Consider the following 16,369-nt stretch of genomic DNA (forward strand, 5'->3'; position numbering starts at 1 on the left):
ATGATGCATGAGTCCTAAGAGTCCGGAGGTCGTGCCAAAGCCAGACTCCATTCCTAAGCACTGGAGTCCAGCTTTGGTGCAGCTTCCAGATTCTTAGGATGCATGCATCATTTAAACAGCATGCCTCCAAAGAGACCCAAAGCAGCTTTATTTTGGCAGTCTGTAACAAACCTAAGAGCCTTTGTGGCTCAGTGGTTTGAGTGTTGGGCTATGACTCTAGAGATCAGGGTTCGAGTCCTTGCTCGGTCATGCAACCTGCTGGGTGACCTTGGGCAAGTCACGCTCTCTCAACCTCAGAGGAAGGCAATGGCAAACCTCCTCTGAACAAACGCCTTTGGGTTTGGCGTAAATTGGAAACAATGTGAAGACACACAACAACTGAGTATATCTGAGATTAAACTAGAAGTGTCCGAAGTAAAAGGCATGGATAATAAATAAAGAGATCAACAATCATAGAGTTTTAGTGCTGGGAGGGACCCCAAAGTACGTCTATACCAACCCCTGTGTTGTTGTTATTGTTGCTGTTGTTATCATGTGCCTTCAAGTGATATCCAATTTATGGTGACCCTACAGTAAACCTTTTATGGGGTTATCGTGGCAGGATTTATCCCAAAGGGGTTTGCCATGGCCTAACTCTGCAGCTCAGTGTTACTTGGGTTCAATCTGCACTGCAGAATTAATGCAGTTTGACACCGCTTTCGCTGCCTTCAAGCTGCCTCTCAATTTATGGAGACCCCATGACTTTCACAGGGTTTTCTTAGGCATTGAAGAGTCGGAGGTGCTTTTGCCAGTTCCTTCCTCTGCAACGGAGGTTGCTCCACGAGGTGTGCATTGGTGGTCTCCCATCCAAGTACTAACCAGGGCTGACCCTGCTAAGCTTCCAAGATCAGAGAGATCTGGTGCCTTTAGAGCAGTGGTTCTCAACCTTCCTAATGCTGCGACCCTTTAATACAGTTCCTCATGTTGTGGCAACCCCCAACCATACAATTGTGGTATCTCGGTTCCTAAGACCATCTGAAATATGTGTTTTCCAATGGTCTTATGCGACCCCTGTGAAAGGGTTGTTCGACCCCCAAAGGGTTCCAGACCCACAGGTTGAAAACCACTGCTTTAGAGCATCAGGCCTTACAACATAGCTACAGATAGTTGTGAAATCTGGACGGGAAGGATCTCAGTCTTTAGGTTCTATTGATCATACTTTGATTTCTCTGCTTTCTGAGCTCCAGAGACCTAGAATTCTAGTGTTGGAAGGGGCCCTCAAGGATCATCCAGTCCAAGCCCCATCTGCAGTGCAAGTAGACACCCAATGGATGGCCATGGAGCTTCTCTTTAAAGAAAGGGGACCCCACCACCATCTTCCACTGAAGCTCTTACCATCAGGAAGTTCTTCCTAAGGTTGAGGTGGAATCTCTTTTCTTGTAGCTTGAATCCGTTGCTCCAGGTCCTGGTCTCAACAAGGACCCCCTTGGCTGGGGCCTTTTTTTATCTGGAAAATGGCTTGCCGCATGCTCCCATTTCCCCCAAAAGTGCATCCGCACATGCGCACCACACACCTATGTGCAGCAAAGTGCTCCATCCCACAATGGGAGGAATGGATCTTCTCCCCATGGACCTGGAGCTGGAATGAGATCTGCCTGGGCCGCTCTTTTGAAAAGCCATTAACGATTTAATTGCAATAATTAAAGGCTGGGTATCTCCTCCCTATGGGCCTCTTTGGTGCGCTCACCACCTGCGCAGAGTTGCCGCCTCTCCTCTCGAATGTCTCCCTTGGGTTTCTCAGCAGCCAGCTTCCCTCTTCCCCCAAAACCTTTTATGAGATGTCAGGGACAGTGCCTTTGGAATAAAAGGCCTGGACGAGACCAGTCTTGGACTGGAGGACTGTCCTTGTCTCTTTTGCAAGGGCAGACTCTTTCTCTCCTCTGTCCTTACTGTGGACATGTTCCTTGCTTCCTTCCAGGCTGTGTCCACACTGTAGAGATAACCTGGTTTGATGCCACTTGAATAGCTGTGGCTCAGTGCAATGCATTTCTGGGATATGTCCTTTTGTGACAGATTTGGCTATCTTGGTCAGAGAGTGCTGGCGGCACAACAAACTACAAATCCCCGGATGCCCTGGAAGTTAAAGTGATGAGAGCCAACGTGGCATAGTGGTTTGAGTGTTATATTACTATTATTTCTTTATAAATAAAACAATAATAATAATCATTTATTTATTGGGCTAGGATGCTGGAGACCAGGGTTCAAATCCCAGCTCAGCTGTATAAAAGCAACTGGGTGACTTTGGACAAGTCACACTCGCTCAGCCCTAGGGGCAGCCAGTGGCAAACCCCTTGCAAAGAAGCTTGCCATGATAGGATTGCCATAAGTCGGGAAGGCACACAGCGACAACACAAGTTAAAGTGGTGTCCAACTGGATTACTTCTGCAGTGTGGATGCAACCTGTATAGACCTGTATAGACAGCACTATATTTCTATTGCAGTGGATTCTGAAATTTGCAAACAGAATACGGAGAAACAGAATGGTTCCCAGTCGGAAAAGAGGTCAGACAAGGATGCATTTTGTCCTCCTATTTGTTCAACTTCTATGCAGGAAATATCACATGCAGAGCAACCTTAGAAGATGGAGACGCAATGATCAGAGGAAGAAACATCAACAAGCTATGCAGATGACACCGTACTTTGTTGTCGTTGTTGCTGGGTGCCTACAAGTCATTTCCAACTTGCGGTGACCCTAAGGCGAACCTATAGTGGGGTTTTCTTGGCAAGATTTGTTCAGAGGATGTTTGCCATAGCCATCCCCTGAGGCTGAGAGAGCATCACTTGCCCAAGGCCACCATTTCATGGTTGAGCTGGGAATCGAACCCTGATCTCCAAAGCCGTGATCCAACGCTCAAACCACTATGCCACACCGAAACAGCTGGCACCGATTAAACCATTTTTTGCCACCACCCTAAAAAAACCCAAAACATGGTGAAATTGTCCCTGCATTCCCTAAGGAGCATCTTAGGGGGGGCAAAAATAAAACTGATCTTCAAAGCCACATTGGCCATACCTTCCTCACCCCATGTGCCAAAAAATTATTGAAATTTCTCTTTTGACTTGGCAAGCGTATCCGTCTCTGCGGTTCTTGCACTGACAGCTGGTGAGGGAAGAGAGCGCGAGGACAAATCCTACAAGGCCGTCTGGTTTGAAAATGAATATTTTTTCCTTCCTTCCTTCCTTTCCTTCTTCCTTCTTTCCCCTGCTCCTTTCTTGACTAGAAAACCTGTCCCGCAAGGAAAGCAAACGGAAGGACAGTCTGTTCCGACACCCATCCCAAGACTGTAAAACTGGCACTTTTTTGTTGCTATGCACTTCAGCACCCATCAACCCCACTCTGCTTGGCAGGTGGTTGGGGATCATGGGAGATGTAGTCCAAGAGCACTCAGTTTTAGGAGGGAGAAGATTCCTTGTTCATAAAATCAATTTCATTGATTGATCAGTATCAGTGATTACTCCCTTATGGAAGGACGTCTCTAACCATTGTGATGCCTGAGGTCCTTTTGGGTTTTAAAAGGGTTTTCAAAGCCTGCTTAACTTAGAGTTCATTATTATTATTATTATTATTATTATTGTTGTTGTTGTTGTTGTTGTTATTTATTTTCAGGCTTTAGAAAGTTACCTTTTTAGAACAACACTCTAATGAGTCTCGCACTTGTCTGAAGTGTCTTGAATGTTTTCTTTGGCTGCCTTGGTTTGCGTCTGCGTGTTATTTGGACTTTGAGGTAATTTTAAGTATTCTATAGGAACTATTTTCAGTCTGCAATGGGATCTTTAGCACCTTTGAGATGAATTAATAAATAACCAATAGAATTAATGCAATTTGGGTACCACTCTAACTGCTCTGGCTCCGTCCCACAGAATCCTGGGATTTGTAGTTTGGTGAGGTCCCAGAACTCTTTGCCAGAGACGACTCAAGACTTTATAGGACTACAGATCCCAGGATTCCCTAGGATGGAGCTAAAGGGCTTTAAAATGATGCCAAGCTGCGGTATTTCTATAGTGTGGATGCAGCCTCAGTTTCCTTCCTCAGAAGCCTGGGGTGATCTGGTGCCCAGGAAAGACATTTGTATTCTGACTGTATTAATAGCCAAGAAATGCAAAATTTGTGGGTATGGTGATGAGGCGGCAGGTTCGGTGTTAACTACGGTCGTTGGGGGACAAAGGCAAACCACCCTGGCCTTGGGTAACATCTTTCCTCCTCCCTTTCCTCTGGTTAAAGAAAAGGGCATCAGAAAAACATTTGCCTGGATGATTATTTATGCCCTTGTTGTACCAAAAATATCCCAGAACCGTGACCCGTTTTAATGCCTTCTTAGAAGGGCAATAGCCATGTGTGCCTTACTTTCCAGCATGGCTGCCCTTGTCAAGGGCATGGCTGAAAGAGTTGAATAGGTGCTTCCCTATGACCTCTGCTACAATATCAGCCCATATTTCTATATTGCTCCAGTTTTAGCAGATGCTCATAGAGTCACAGAATCATAGAGGTGAAGGAGACCCCAAGGAGTCACCCAGTCCAACTCCATTCTGCCATTCAGGAAAACCTCATCAAAGCAGCCCCAACAGATAGCCATCCAGCCTCTGCTTGAAAACCTCCAAAGAAGGAGACTCTACCACCCTCCGAGGCAGCATTTTCCATTGCTGAACAACTCTCACCATCAGGACGTTCCTCCTAATGTTTAAGTGGAATCTCTTTTCCTGTCGTTTGCATCCATTGCTCCATGTTTTAGTCTCTGGAGCAGCAGAAAACAAGCTTGCTCCATCCTCAATAGGACATCTCTTCTAGGGCTGTCATGTCCTGCTTTAACTGTCTCTTCTCCAGGCTCAACATACCCAGGCTTCATTCCCACTTACAGATAAATCAGTGTGTGGTCTGAATAGATGGATCGACAGCAGAGTGTGGTTCCCACTACATTTGCCCCAATCGCACTTTTCCTCTGTAAAATAATCCACTTGTTGTTCACATTTATGCATGAATCGATTCAAAATGGACCCTCTCCAGCCAGCCGAAGGGCACATTTAAATCGATTCCGATCCACATCTGGTTCACACTTGAGCAGAATCAATTTATCGGAAAAGATGTGGAAAACATCAGCGTCAAAAAGACGCGTGTTAAATGGGTTTGGCGCATGGCCTCCCTCACCGAATCCCTTCAGTGATTCAATTTGAGTGGGAATCAGGTTCATTTGAAAGGGTACAAGTCGAATTGCAATCCAGTTTTAAAAGGTAATGGGAATGAGGCTCCAGCTCCTTATGTTGCTCCTCATAGGGCTTCATGGTTTCCAGATCTTTTACCATTTTGGTTGCCCTCCTCTGGACATGCTCCAGCTTGTCCACATCCTTCTTGGATTGTGTTCCCAGAACTGGACACAATATTTCAGGTGAAGCCCAACTAAAGTGGAGTAGAGCGGCCCATGACTTCCCCTGATCTAGACCGGTTATTCCCAAATCCTGGCCTTCCAGGTGTTTTGGACTTACAGCTCCCAGAATCCCAAACTATTGGCTAAGTTGGTTGAGGCTTTTGGGAATCACTGGTTCTGGACACTACACTCCTATTGATGCATCCTAGGATCATATTGGCTTTTTCTACCCAATGGTAGACTCTGCCTTTCCTCTTTCAGATGCCATGCATGAATTAACGTTTAAGGTGGCACCATTGTGTGTTTTAGCTTTTATGGCTGGAATCAGTTGGTTAAGCCGTCATAGTAGTTTTATCTGATCTTGTAAACTCTAACCGGGTTTCCTAATGAAGACAATTATTTTTCTATTACCGTATGCTCCAGGGTTGCCAGGTCTGCAAAAATAGCAGTAAGGGACCGTCGGAAATTCACGACCTGCCGCTTTGACAATAAAAAAAAAGAAAAGATCTGTGCTATTTAAATCCCAAATGAAAGGGTTGGTTTCCATTAGTTTAGCGATGCCTCTATGAAACGAACATATTGTCCGCACTCATAAATGACATGACGCACCCATATGTCTTTATGAAGGGCTTAAACCTCAAAACATGGAGGTTCTTTTGGGGACATCTTCTTTCCAACCCTTCTCATACCACTTCCTTCCACTGAAATATAGCCTACAGTATCTGGGATTCTTTAGTGGTCTCCCATCCAAGTACTAACCAGGGCTGACTCTGCTTAGCTTCCAAAATCAGATGGGATCCAGTGCCTTTAGGATATTTTGGCTATAATACATGGTGTAAATGCCTTAAAGGCACCGGATCCCATGTGATTTTGGAAACTAAGTAGGGTCAGCCCTGGTTAGTACTGGGATGGGAGATACATTCTGCTCTGAATATATCTTGTGTATGTTCTGATATATTGTGTATATGTGTGTCCTATGGTGACCCCATGGATTTCTTTGGGTTTTCTTAGAGAAGGAAGACTCAAAGGTGGTTTTGCCAGTTTCTTCTTCTGAAATTGGACCTACAGCATCCGGTATTCATTGGTGGTCTCCCATCCAAGTACTAACCTGGGCTGACTCTGCTTTGTTTCCAAGGTCAGACAGGATCTGGTGCCTATTTAGGCCATGTTTCAAAATATTCTGTATATATTATATGTGTCTCTGTGTGTGCGTCCATGTGCCTTCAAGTCAATGTATGGGGACCCCATGAATTTCAGGGGGCTTTCTTAGTCAAGGAAGGTTTTGCCAGTTCTCTCCTCTGAACTAGAGCCTTCAGTATCTGGATTCATTGGTGGTCTCCCATCCAAGGATTAACCAGAGCTGACCCTCCTTAGTTTCCAAAACCAGAACGGATCTAGTGCTGGTAGAGCATTGGATAGGTTTTATTTTTGGATTTAAAAGTGTCTGATGCATTCTGTTCTAGGGATGCATGGAATCCAGATCTTTCAAACTGTAAGAGATTCCACCTCAACATTAGAAAGAACTTCCTGAGCTGTTCAATCATGGAAGATGCTGCCTTGGAGTGTGATGGAGTCTCCTTCTTTGTAGGTTTTAAGTAGAGGCTTGGATGCTTGGCAGAATGGGGTTAGATTAGATGGCCCCTTTGGAGTCCCTTCCAACTCCAGGATTTTATGACTGCGTTGCCTTTCTCTGTAACTCTTTCCTTCATCCTCTTTCCTCCCTACTTTTTCTTTGCACTCTTGTGAGCTCAAAGCATCAACACTCTTCCCATTATAACCTGTGAGCGAAAGGTGAAAATTGGGATTTAACAACACTTTTCTTTGGTGACTAAAAAGGGGGAGAGATGGGCCTTTGCTCTTTTCATGCATGCAGAGAAGTTAGTTCAATCTTGATTTCTTTTAGAAAAGGCCTGTGTCGTAGTGTTGGCTTTTTCCTCTTCCTCCTCCTCCAGTGATAATCCCCATTAATCTTCTGCCATCCCAGTTTTTCAGATGCTTTGAAAACGTTCCAGTTACTCTATCCTCCTCCTACTTTCCCCCTTTCATTCTCAGTGTACTTCAGTTGCTGCAAACTGAGCTCAAACTGCAAAAGTAGTTTTGTTCTCCATTAATTCAGCCAAAGGAAAAGAAGAGGAGTGGGACGAATCTTGCCATTCCCAGAAGACTCAGGCAAAAGCAACCTGCTGCAGCTTCTGCCTTCTCTGTTCTTCCTCTTTAATAAATCCAGTTTTCATTTGTGAGACTTTGGAAGGTCCAGACTTCAGAAAGGCTGCCCTCTCTTTGCAAAAAGAGCAACAAGATTTGCAACAGTCCTGGAACTCAGCATTGCTTCCTAAGGTTGACCTTAAATTATGGATATGACCTTCCACCGTCTGAGAGTTTTAAGTGCATCTGGAGCTCCAGACTTCGATATCGCACCCGCTGTCAAATCTGCAAAGGGCAGTTTGGTTGTGTTCCTGCAACACAACCCCCTCGTGAATCTCCTTTCGGAGCGATGTTCACATACCAGCCGCTACATGCCAAACTACCACACTTCTTGCGGCGGTGAATTCCCTAAATGGATTACGCTTTGCTTGATTAAATATTTTCCTTGTTTTTGCCATAGATCGACCGATTTTATTAGAAGCTTCTGCATCCCAATTGCACACCCTCCAATTGCACACATTTCACATCTGAAAATTGCAGCCAAGTAATATCAGAGTGTGGTGAAGATGGCAAATGTTGTTCGTGAATAAGGACACGCAAACTAGAAGAGGCTGCAGCAGTTTGCTTTTGCCTGAATCGACTGGGAAGGGCAAGATTCTGCTCACTCCTCTCCCCTGGTTAAGGAAATTGAATGGAAACCACTTCTGCATGTTTGAGTTTAGTTTGCAGCAGTTGAAGAGAGCCTAGGATGAAGGAGGGAGAGCAGGAAAGGAGGAGAAGAGAGAATATGGGACATGTTAAAAGCAGCTGAAAAGGTGGGGTGTCAGACAATTAATCTGGACCCTGATGGCTTAATTTTACTTATACAGTGGCTTAATATGGGGTAGACAGAGGTTTAAAATGCCTTGTATGCTTCTTTATTGTAGACGATGCAGTGATGCAGATGAGGGAGATCATTTGGTTTATACAGTGGTCTAACACAATGGCTTAATTTGGTATATTTTTTTGCACTTCCAAATCATTTTTGATTTATGGCTTTTGACATATTTGGCTTACGGTTTTTGACTTACGGTTTTCTTGGCAAGTTTCTTCAGAGGGAGTTTCCCATTGCCATCCTCTGAGGCTGAGAGAATGGTCTTACACAACCAAGCCAGGATGCTAAACCTGATCTCCAGAGTCATAGTCCCAACACTCAAACTACTGACTCCCAATTCAGTGTATACAGTGTCTTAATGTGATTTATACTATGTTTTAAAGCATGGTTTCCTATTGATTACGTTGACGGGCTTAATTTGGTTTAGACAGTGGTTTAATTTTATGTCTCCAGTGACTTAATATGAGTATAGATGGGTTTAACACGATGTATGCAGTGACTTCATATGGATTATACAGCGGATGATTTTGGATTATAAAGTACATCCACGTGGATTATACAGTGTCTTAATTCAGTCTGTTGTTGTTGTGTGCCTTCAAAGCATTCCTACAGTGATTCTAAGTTTTCTGGGGCTGAGAATGTGTGACTCACCCAGTTACCCAGTGGGTTTCCGTGGCTGAGTGGGGATTCAAATCCTGGTCTCCAGGGTCATACTCCAACACTGAAACCACTACACCATGCTGAGTCTAAATGTGATCTATACACATTTAGATCTATACATCTAACTAAAAAGATTGCATGTACAGCGCTGTGTAAATTTACAGCGCTTCATAAATAAAGGTTAATAACATTATCTCAATATGTATAATGCAGTGTCTTAATATAATCTATCCATGGTTTTGTATGTTTAGACCATGGCTTGATATTCCTCTCTCATTTTGAATCCTTCCAGGTGTGACGGGTGCTCCCCATGGAGACCATGAGCCCTGCCTGTCTGCCTTTCACCCTACTACTGCTGTTGGAAGCCCCGATCCATGCACTCTTCCCTGAAGAGCCTGGTCCCATCAGTGTGGCCCTAGATGACTGTAAGTGAAATTCTGGGCACATCTATGGAGTGGGGGTGGTTTGATGTCTGTAGTTCAAAACATCTCCAGGAGAAGTTCAGAGGTATTTTCTGGGATCCCCTTGTAGTACTGTTGGGTAACATTGTGCCCATTGCATAATGACCTCCTCAAATATCTGGTGGGATGTCCACACCTGCCCCACCACTGCCCTTTCTCAACCTGCAAGTCGAACAGGGAATTGTGGACACAACCATGGCTGTCACAGTTTAAGAAAGAGTGTCCAAAAGAAGATGACCAAGATGGTCAAAGTTCTGGAAAGCAAGCTTCTCTACCTGGAAATTGAGCAGGGGAACATGGACACAACCATGTGTGACCCAGTTTAGGAATGACATTGGCAAGATGGAGTGTGTCCAGAACAAGGTGGCTAAGATGGTCAAAGTTCTCGAAAGCAAGCTCCATCTACCTGCAAGCAGAGTACAAACACACTGTATAAGACTACTGAATATGGAGAAGTCAGATCTGGCCAAGGTAGCACATGCCTTGGTGACATCCTGTTTGGATTAGAGTTATGGAATCCTATAGTTGGATCAAGTCCAACGCCCTTCCCGAAGCAGGATCTCCAGATAAAGTCTTTTGGAAGACATCCGGAGAAAGAGATCCCATCACCTTACCAGGTCACTGGTTTCATTGCTGGAGAACTCTTATCACCAAGAAGTTCCTTCTACTTTTCAATCAAAAGTGTGCCCTCCTGTCACTTCAAATCCTTAGACCTGGTCCTACCTTCTGTGGAGCACAAAACAAGCCTGCCTCCTCGTCTCTGGGACAGCTCCAGAGGAATTTATAGAGGGCATCCCTGTCACCTTTCTGTCTTCTTCTCACCGGGTGGAAGGTGCCTGAACCTGAACCTGGGTTTTGTTCTCCATGCCTCTTATAGTTCTTGTTGTCCTTCTCTGAACCCGTGCCCATTTGTTGAAAGCCATCTCTTGTTCTTCTTCCCCTTGCAGATGTGAAACAATATTCGGTGTTTGTGGGGAATGGGATGGGCCGCTTCTCCAGCCAAGATGGAGGAGCCGAGCGTCTCAACATCCAGAGGATGCTGATCGTCAACAGGACCTTGTTTGTAGGAGAAAGGTAACAGCTGGACATGGTTTGTGCCCATCGCTCGCTTGCCTCGAATATGTGGTATAGAGTGTGTATGTGTGTATTCTGCCCAAACTTGGGTGCACAATTATAACAGGTCAATCGGATTTGGAACTCAATTCTTCAGGTCCTTAAGTTGGAGGATGGCATGGGTTACCTGTGGTCCCCAAATCTATCCTCATCCCTCTAAACTCCAGTTCTAATTTTTTTCCCAGTTGAATTTTTAACCCCCAAATTCCCCTGATTTGCTGTTCAAACAGAACTCCCAGCTACTTCCAAGGGCCATTTCAGCCCCCAAATTGAAGGAAAATGGGGACTAGGAAGGATGTGGCATCATTTCTTGGGTGCATCTATATTGCAGAAATAATGCAATTTGACATCGCTTTTAAATGCTGTCACTCCAGCCTGTGGAATCCTGGGATCTGTAATTTTGCAAGGTTTTTGGACTGTTGTGCCAAAGAGTGTTGGTCCCTGACTACACTACACATCCCAGGATTCTGTCGGTTGGAGCCCGGGTAGTTAAAGTGGTGTCAAATTGCATTATTTCTATAGTGTAGATGCGCCCTTGGTCTCTGGCCTGCCAGAAGTTTCAGTCTTCAGCTCCCAGAATCTCAAACCCTTAGCCATGTAGGCTGGAGGTTCTGGGAGCTGAAGTCCAAAGGTGCATCTGCACTCTATTAACCCACAGTTTTTCTAGCTGGGGTTGTATGCGTTAAGTGCCTCCAGGCTGCCTGTCCAACTTATGGCAGTCCTATGAATTTCAGAGGGTTTTCTTAGGCAAGGAAGACTCAGAGGTGGTTTTGTCTGTACCTGCCTCTGAAATCCAGTCTACAGCACCTGGGATACATTGGCAGTCTCCCATCCAAGGACCAACCAGGGCTGGCCCTGCTTAGCTTCCATGATCAGACAAGATTTGGTACCTTTAGGATATTTGTGTATGTGCCTTCAAGCCACCTGTTGACTTATGGCCACTCCATGAATTTTATAGGGTTTTCTTTGGCAAGGAAGACTCAGAGGTGGTTTTGCCAGTTCCTTCCTCTGAAATAGAGCCTCCAGGGTTCATTGGTAGTCTCCCATCGAAGAACCAACCAGGGTTGACCCTGCTTAGCTTCCAAAGTCAGACAGGATTCGGTGCCTTTAGGATATTTATGAACGAAAATGGGAGACGGCTCCATGGTTGTGTCGATGAGAGGATTTCAGGATGCGCTGTTGCACCATGAGCCAGACCTGCTGCAATTCCCTCTAAAGGCAGAGGCGCCCTCTCCGGTGTTCAATTTGGCAACCCAATTCTTGTATAGATCTAGCTAACGTGGAGAACAGGGCTTGTTCTTTCCCTTTAAGGGAAGCATTAGACCTTTGTGAAGGGAGCCAAGCTGGGCTGGGGAGGGAGAAGGGAAGGGAAGGGGTGCCTTCATACAAAGGAGACATAGTGTTGCATGAATCCTAAGCAAGCCGGGCCGGGCGGCCAAACTCAAGCCCTGCTGCGCTGCCATAGCAACTTGCAGTTCTCGGGAAGCGAGCAATAACCAAAAGGAAGAAAAGAAGGAAAGCAAGATAAATTAGCCATGGTAGGTCACGCCGAGAGGCTGAGACACCCATGCAGCGGATTTTCCTTTTCCTTTTTTCCCTCCGAATGAAAGACAGAAAGGGATTAAACCGATCTGATTTGATTCCTGGGCTGCAGGGGGGGGATGCAATTCGACATCGCTGTAAGTGCCATGGCTCCGTGCTGTGGAAACCTGGGATTTGTAGTTTTGTGGTCCAGGTGCCAAAGCAAACTACTGACCCCAGGATTTCATAGCACGGAGCCATGGCTGTTAAAGTGGTGTCAAACTGCATTAATTCTGCAGCGCAGATGCAGCCCCTCTCCAACAAGAAGTTGACTTGCTGGGTTGGAGATGACCGCTTTTGCAACCGGTGGTGCAAGAGCCTTTGTAACTGGCAGCATCAGAGTGTGGTCAAGATGGCAACATTTATGTATAAGGAAGAACAGACAAGTGAGGAGAGACTGCAATAGTTTGCTTTTACCTAAGCCTACAGAAAATGGCAAGATCCTGCATCTTCCTCTCCTTGCCGAGTTAATGGGTTTCAGGCCATTTTTGCACTTTCGGTCTGCATCTGCACTGCAGAAATAATGCTGTTTGACACCACTTTAACGCCCATCCTCAATATCACATCCTTCCAATATGGCGATCCATGTTTCCTCTTAACCTTCCCTTCCCCAAGCTAAACATACCCAGCTCCCTAAGGTGCTTCGCATCGGGCTTCGGGGTATCCAGACCTATGTGTGCATTTTCCAGTGCTCTGTTTAGCACTGAATGACTGGATCTGGCAGTTGCCATCTTACCTTCCCTCCAACAAGTCAGTGGCAACCATTTTGCATGGATCCACCCTGTATTTTACTACAGAGGAGCTATCCAAGATGCTGGTTCCTATCGTGCTACAGTTGGCCCTTCACGGTCTGATTCCCGCTATCTTTTAAATCAGATCGCAAATCGGTTTAAACTGGTTCAAATGACCCTGGTTCCCACTTGAACCGAATTGCTGAAGCGATTTGGAGAGGGAGCCATGTGCTAGACCCATTTAACCCACGTCTTTTTGACGCTGATGTTTTCCACGTCTTTATGGATAAATCAATTCCGCACAAGTTTGAACCAGATGCAGATTGGAATAGATTTACATTTGCCTTTCGACTGGGCACTCAGTGGGTTTCATAGCTGAGCTTGGAATTGAACCCTGGTCTCCAACATTCAAACAGATGGCCAACCGTTGGGAGTGTACCCAACTACTACTGTGCACTCAAGAGATGGCACTGGCATTGCCCATAGTATGCTCAGATTGGTTAGTATCCAAATTTAGCCCTTGGGGCAATAATCCAAGAGGCCAGTGCTTGATCCAGTCCCAAAAAACCTTCTCGCTATCTCTTGGATACTTGGATGACTTTCTCCTCCGTGCGCCTGTTTCTTTTCCTGCGCATTCCCCCCCCACTTCCGACCCTGCGCCTCGCACGTCATAAATCCCTTTCTGGGTATATAATTTTTATCTATTTATGTTTTTTTAATGGGACTTTTAAACTCTGGGCTGCGCGGCATCGGATGGCGAGGTAATGAAGCGCGGCCGTGCCATTTGTAAACAGAAAGCCGGGATTCTCTGGGCCAGGAGGAGCCTTGTAGGTCTTTCACTGAAGCGCCAATGTGCGAAATTCCTGGAAGGAAAGGAGGAGGCAAATGCTACAAGTCTTTTACTGTACGATCGAGAAAAGCATGCCCCCCAACTTTCCAGACTTGGCAGGGACAGTCCCGATTAATCCTCTGCCATCCCACTTCAGCTGCTTTGAAAGTGTCCCGGTTTCTCTTTCCTCCTCCCACTTTTCCCTCCAGTTTCCTGGGCTTCAAATCTGGCTTGGGCATGGAAACCCATTGGTGACCTTGTTCAAGTCACACTCTCTCGGACTGAAGGGAAAGCAAAGGCAATTCCTTCTCTGAACAAAACTTGTCAAGGAAACCCTATGATAGATTCACCTTAGGGTCGCCATAATTTGGAAATGCCTTGAAGGCATGCAACAACAATACCCATAAACCTGGCTTTGGCTTATCCTAAAGTTTTTTGCAGGGGACGATAAAGTAATGGCTAATCTCTCTTTGTTCCTCACATTTCTCTCTTTCGAAATCTACGGTTTCAGGGATAACTTGTACCGGATAAGCCTGGAACCTACCTCGGCCGGTGAGATGAGATATCACCGGGTAAGTGGAAAATGGACCCCCGAATATAGTTTTCTTTTACCCGTGCCCCCAACTCCCCTTCTCTGCTTTTCGCCTGGAAGGAATGGTTTTGCTATTGTTTGCTATTGTTCATTTATTGCAGAGGTGGACAAAACGTGGTCCGCGGACCACATGTGGCCCATGAGACCCCAAAGTGAAGCCCCCGCTGAACTGCCTAGAAGCTGTCCAAAGCCCCCAAGTTCCCCCATAAAATCTGTGTCAATTTGAGGATGGTTTTTATACCCCTAAATGGGTCCCCAGCACCCCCAACCCAATTGCAAACCATCAATCAATCAATCTGACTAATGATCATATACCGCCAGATTTATAATTCATAAATCTGGTGTTGTGACTCAATCTGCTAACTGAATTTTGTGTGATTGGTTTGTCTCTTTTATGTAACGTCTCTATTTTATATGGTTTTTGAGTTACAGCGTGTCATGTTGGGTCCGTTGACCATAAATATTGATGGATTGATTGATTGCAAATGGAGCCATTTCTCACACACACACCCCCCACACACACACTGGAGGCAAAAATGGAGATATTTTACGATTATTTTTCTCCTTCCACTTGGTTGTACCTTGGTTTGGCCTTATGGTCAACCGTTGACCTTTCCTCATCAGTGTAATTCTCCATTGCATTGGATTCCTTGCATCCCACGCTTGCAAAAAGCCCCCACATTGCACATTTTCAAAACCAGACGTAAGCATCACTTGCCATTTCAGGGAAATGACCCAGTTTGGTCTGCAAAGGTTCGAGAGATTGAAAGCATACTCTCCAACCTTTCACCGACGAAAACAGGGTAGCATGTGGCCAAGCAAGATCAGGGTCTGGTCAAGGTGGCAAAAGTTATTCACAAGGAAAGCAAGGAGAGGCTTCTGCAATATGAAGTCGAAGGTTTTCATTGCTGGCATCCATAGTTTTTTTGTGGGTTTTTCAGGCTCTGTGACCATGTTCTAGAAGAGTTTATTCCTGATGTTTCACCAGCATCTGCAGCTGGCATCTTCTCTGATAATCCTCTGAAGATACCAGCCGCGGATGTTGGCGAAACGTCAGGAATAAACTCTTCCAGAACAAGGCCATGTAGCCAGAAAAACCCACAAAAAAACTATAGAGGTTGCTGCAGTTTGCTTTTGCCTGAGAAGGGCAAGATTGTGCTATTCCTCTCCTATTTCCTCTCATTGAGTTAACAGAACACAAACTCCTTTTGCACTTTGAACTCAATTTGCAGCAATGGAAGGGAATTGGAGGAAAGGGAGGAAAGAGGGAGGAGGCAAGAGAAAGCAGGGCATTTTAACAGTAGAGAATGAATTGGGATTGTTGCTGCCAAAAGAGGACATTTGGAGGGTACATGACTGTGGGATCAGCACAGCTTTCCATAGATACCTATCCTTGCTTTAGAGACATGTTTTCTTCAGGGGTGTGAGGTTGTTGATATGAATCCCTTTTTGTTCTGACATTCCTCTGTGTTTCTGGACTTCCCGCAGAAGTTGGCATGGACGTCGAATCAGCACGATATCAACATCTGTCGGATGAAGGGGAAGCACGAGGTAAGTTCCCCCGCATGGTACAAATGGCACAAGACATGGACTAAATGGGAGATCTGTTCCGATTTGCTGGGAGTGTGTGCTTTCTTCCTCTGTGGCTGCGTCCGCATTGCAGAAGCGATCCAGTTTGGCACCGCTTTTAACCGCCTTGGCTCCATGCTATGGAATTCTGTGATTCGTAGTTCAATGTGGTACCAGAGCTCTCCGACAAGAGAAGGTTAAAAGTGTCGCCAAACTACACTTCCCAGAATGTCATAGCATGGAGCCGTGGCAGTTAAAGCGGTGCCAAGGTGGATTATTTCTGCAGCGCAGGTGCGGCTTCCGTCATCCAGATCCTGAACAAGCCAAGCTCAGATCCTGCTCTGGGAAAAGTCGAAGTCTGTGGCTTGAATAAATTAACGCTCATCCTGCCGAGCTGCTAATAATTATCCCTTTT

General features: G+C 45.5%; 1 protein-coding gene across 7 annotated transcripts in view; it reads left to right on the forward strand.

Moving 5' to 3' along the window:
- SEMA6B (semaphorin 6B) overlaps positions 1-16,369 on the forward strand; it is a 133,418-nt gene that overhangs the window by 92,978 nt on the left and 24,071 nt on the right. For all 7 annotated transcript variants that reach the window (XM_042479530.1, XM_042479531.1, XM_042479525.1 and 4 more), the window contains exons 2-5: positions 9,371-9,503; positions 10,487-10,613; positions 14,305-14,365; positions 15,874-15,936. In XM_042479530.1, the coding sequence (XP_042335464.1) occupies positions 9,389-9,503; positions 10,487-10,613; positions 14,305-14,365; positions 15,874-15,936 (366 nt within the window). In that variant the 5' untranslated portion in view covers positions 9,371-9,388. The remainder of the gene's footprint in view (positions 1-9,370; positions 9,504-10,486; positions 10,614-14,304; positions 14,366-15,873; positions 15,937-16,369) is intronic.

The sequence above is a fragment of the Sceloporus undulatus genome, chromosome 7 (genome assembly GCF_019175285.1).
Source record: "Sceloporus undulatus isolate JIND9_A2432 ecotype Alabama chromosome 7, SceUnd_v1.1, whole genome shotgun sequence".
NCBI classification, from domain to species: Eukaryota; Metazoa; Chordata; class Lepidosauria; order Squamata; family Phrynosomatidae; genus Sceloporus; species Sceloporus undulatus.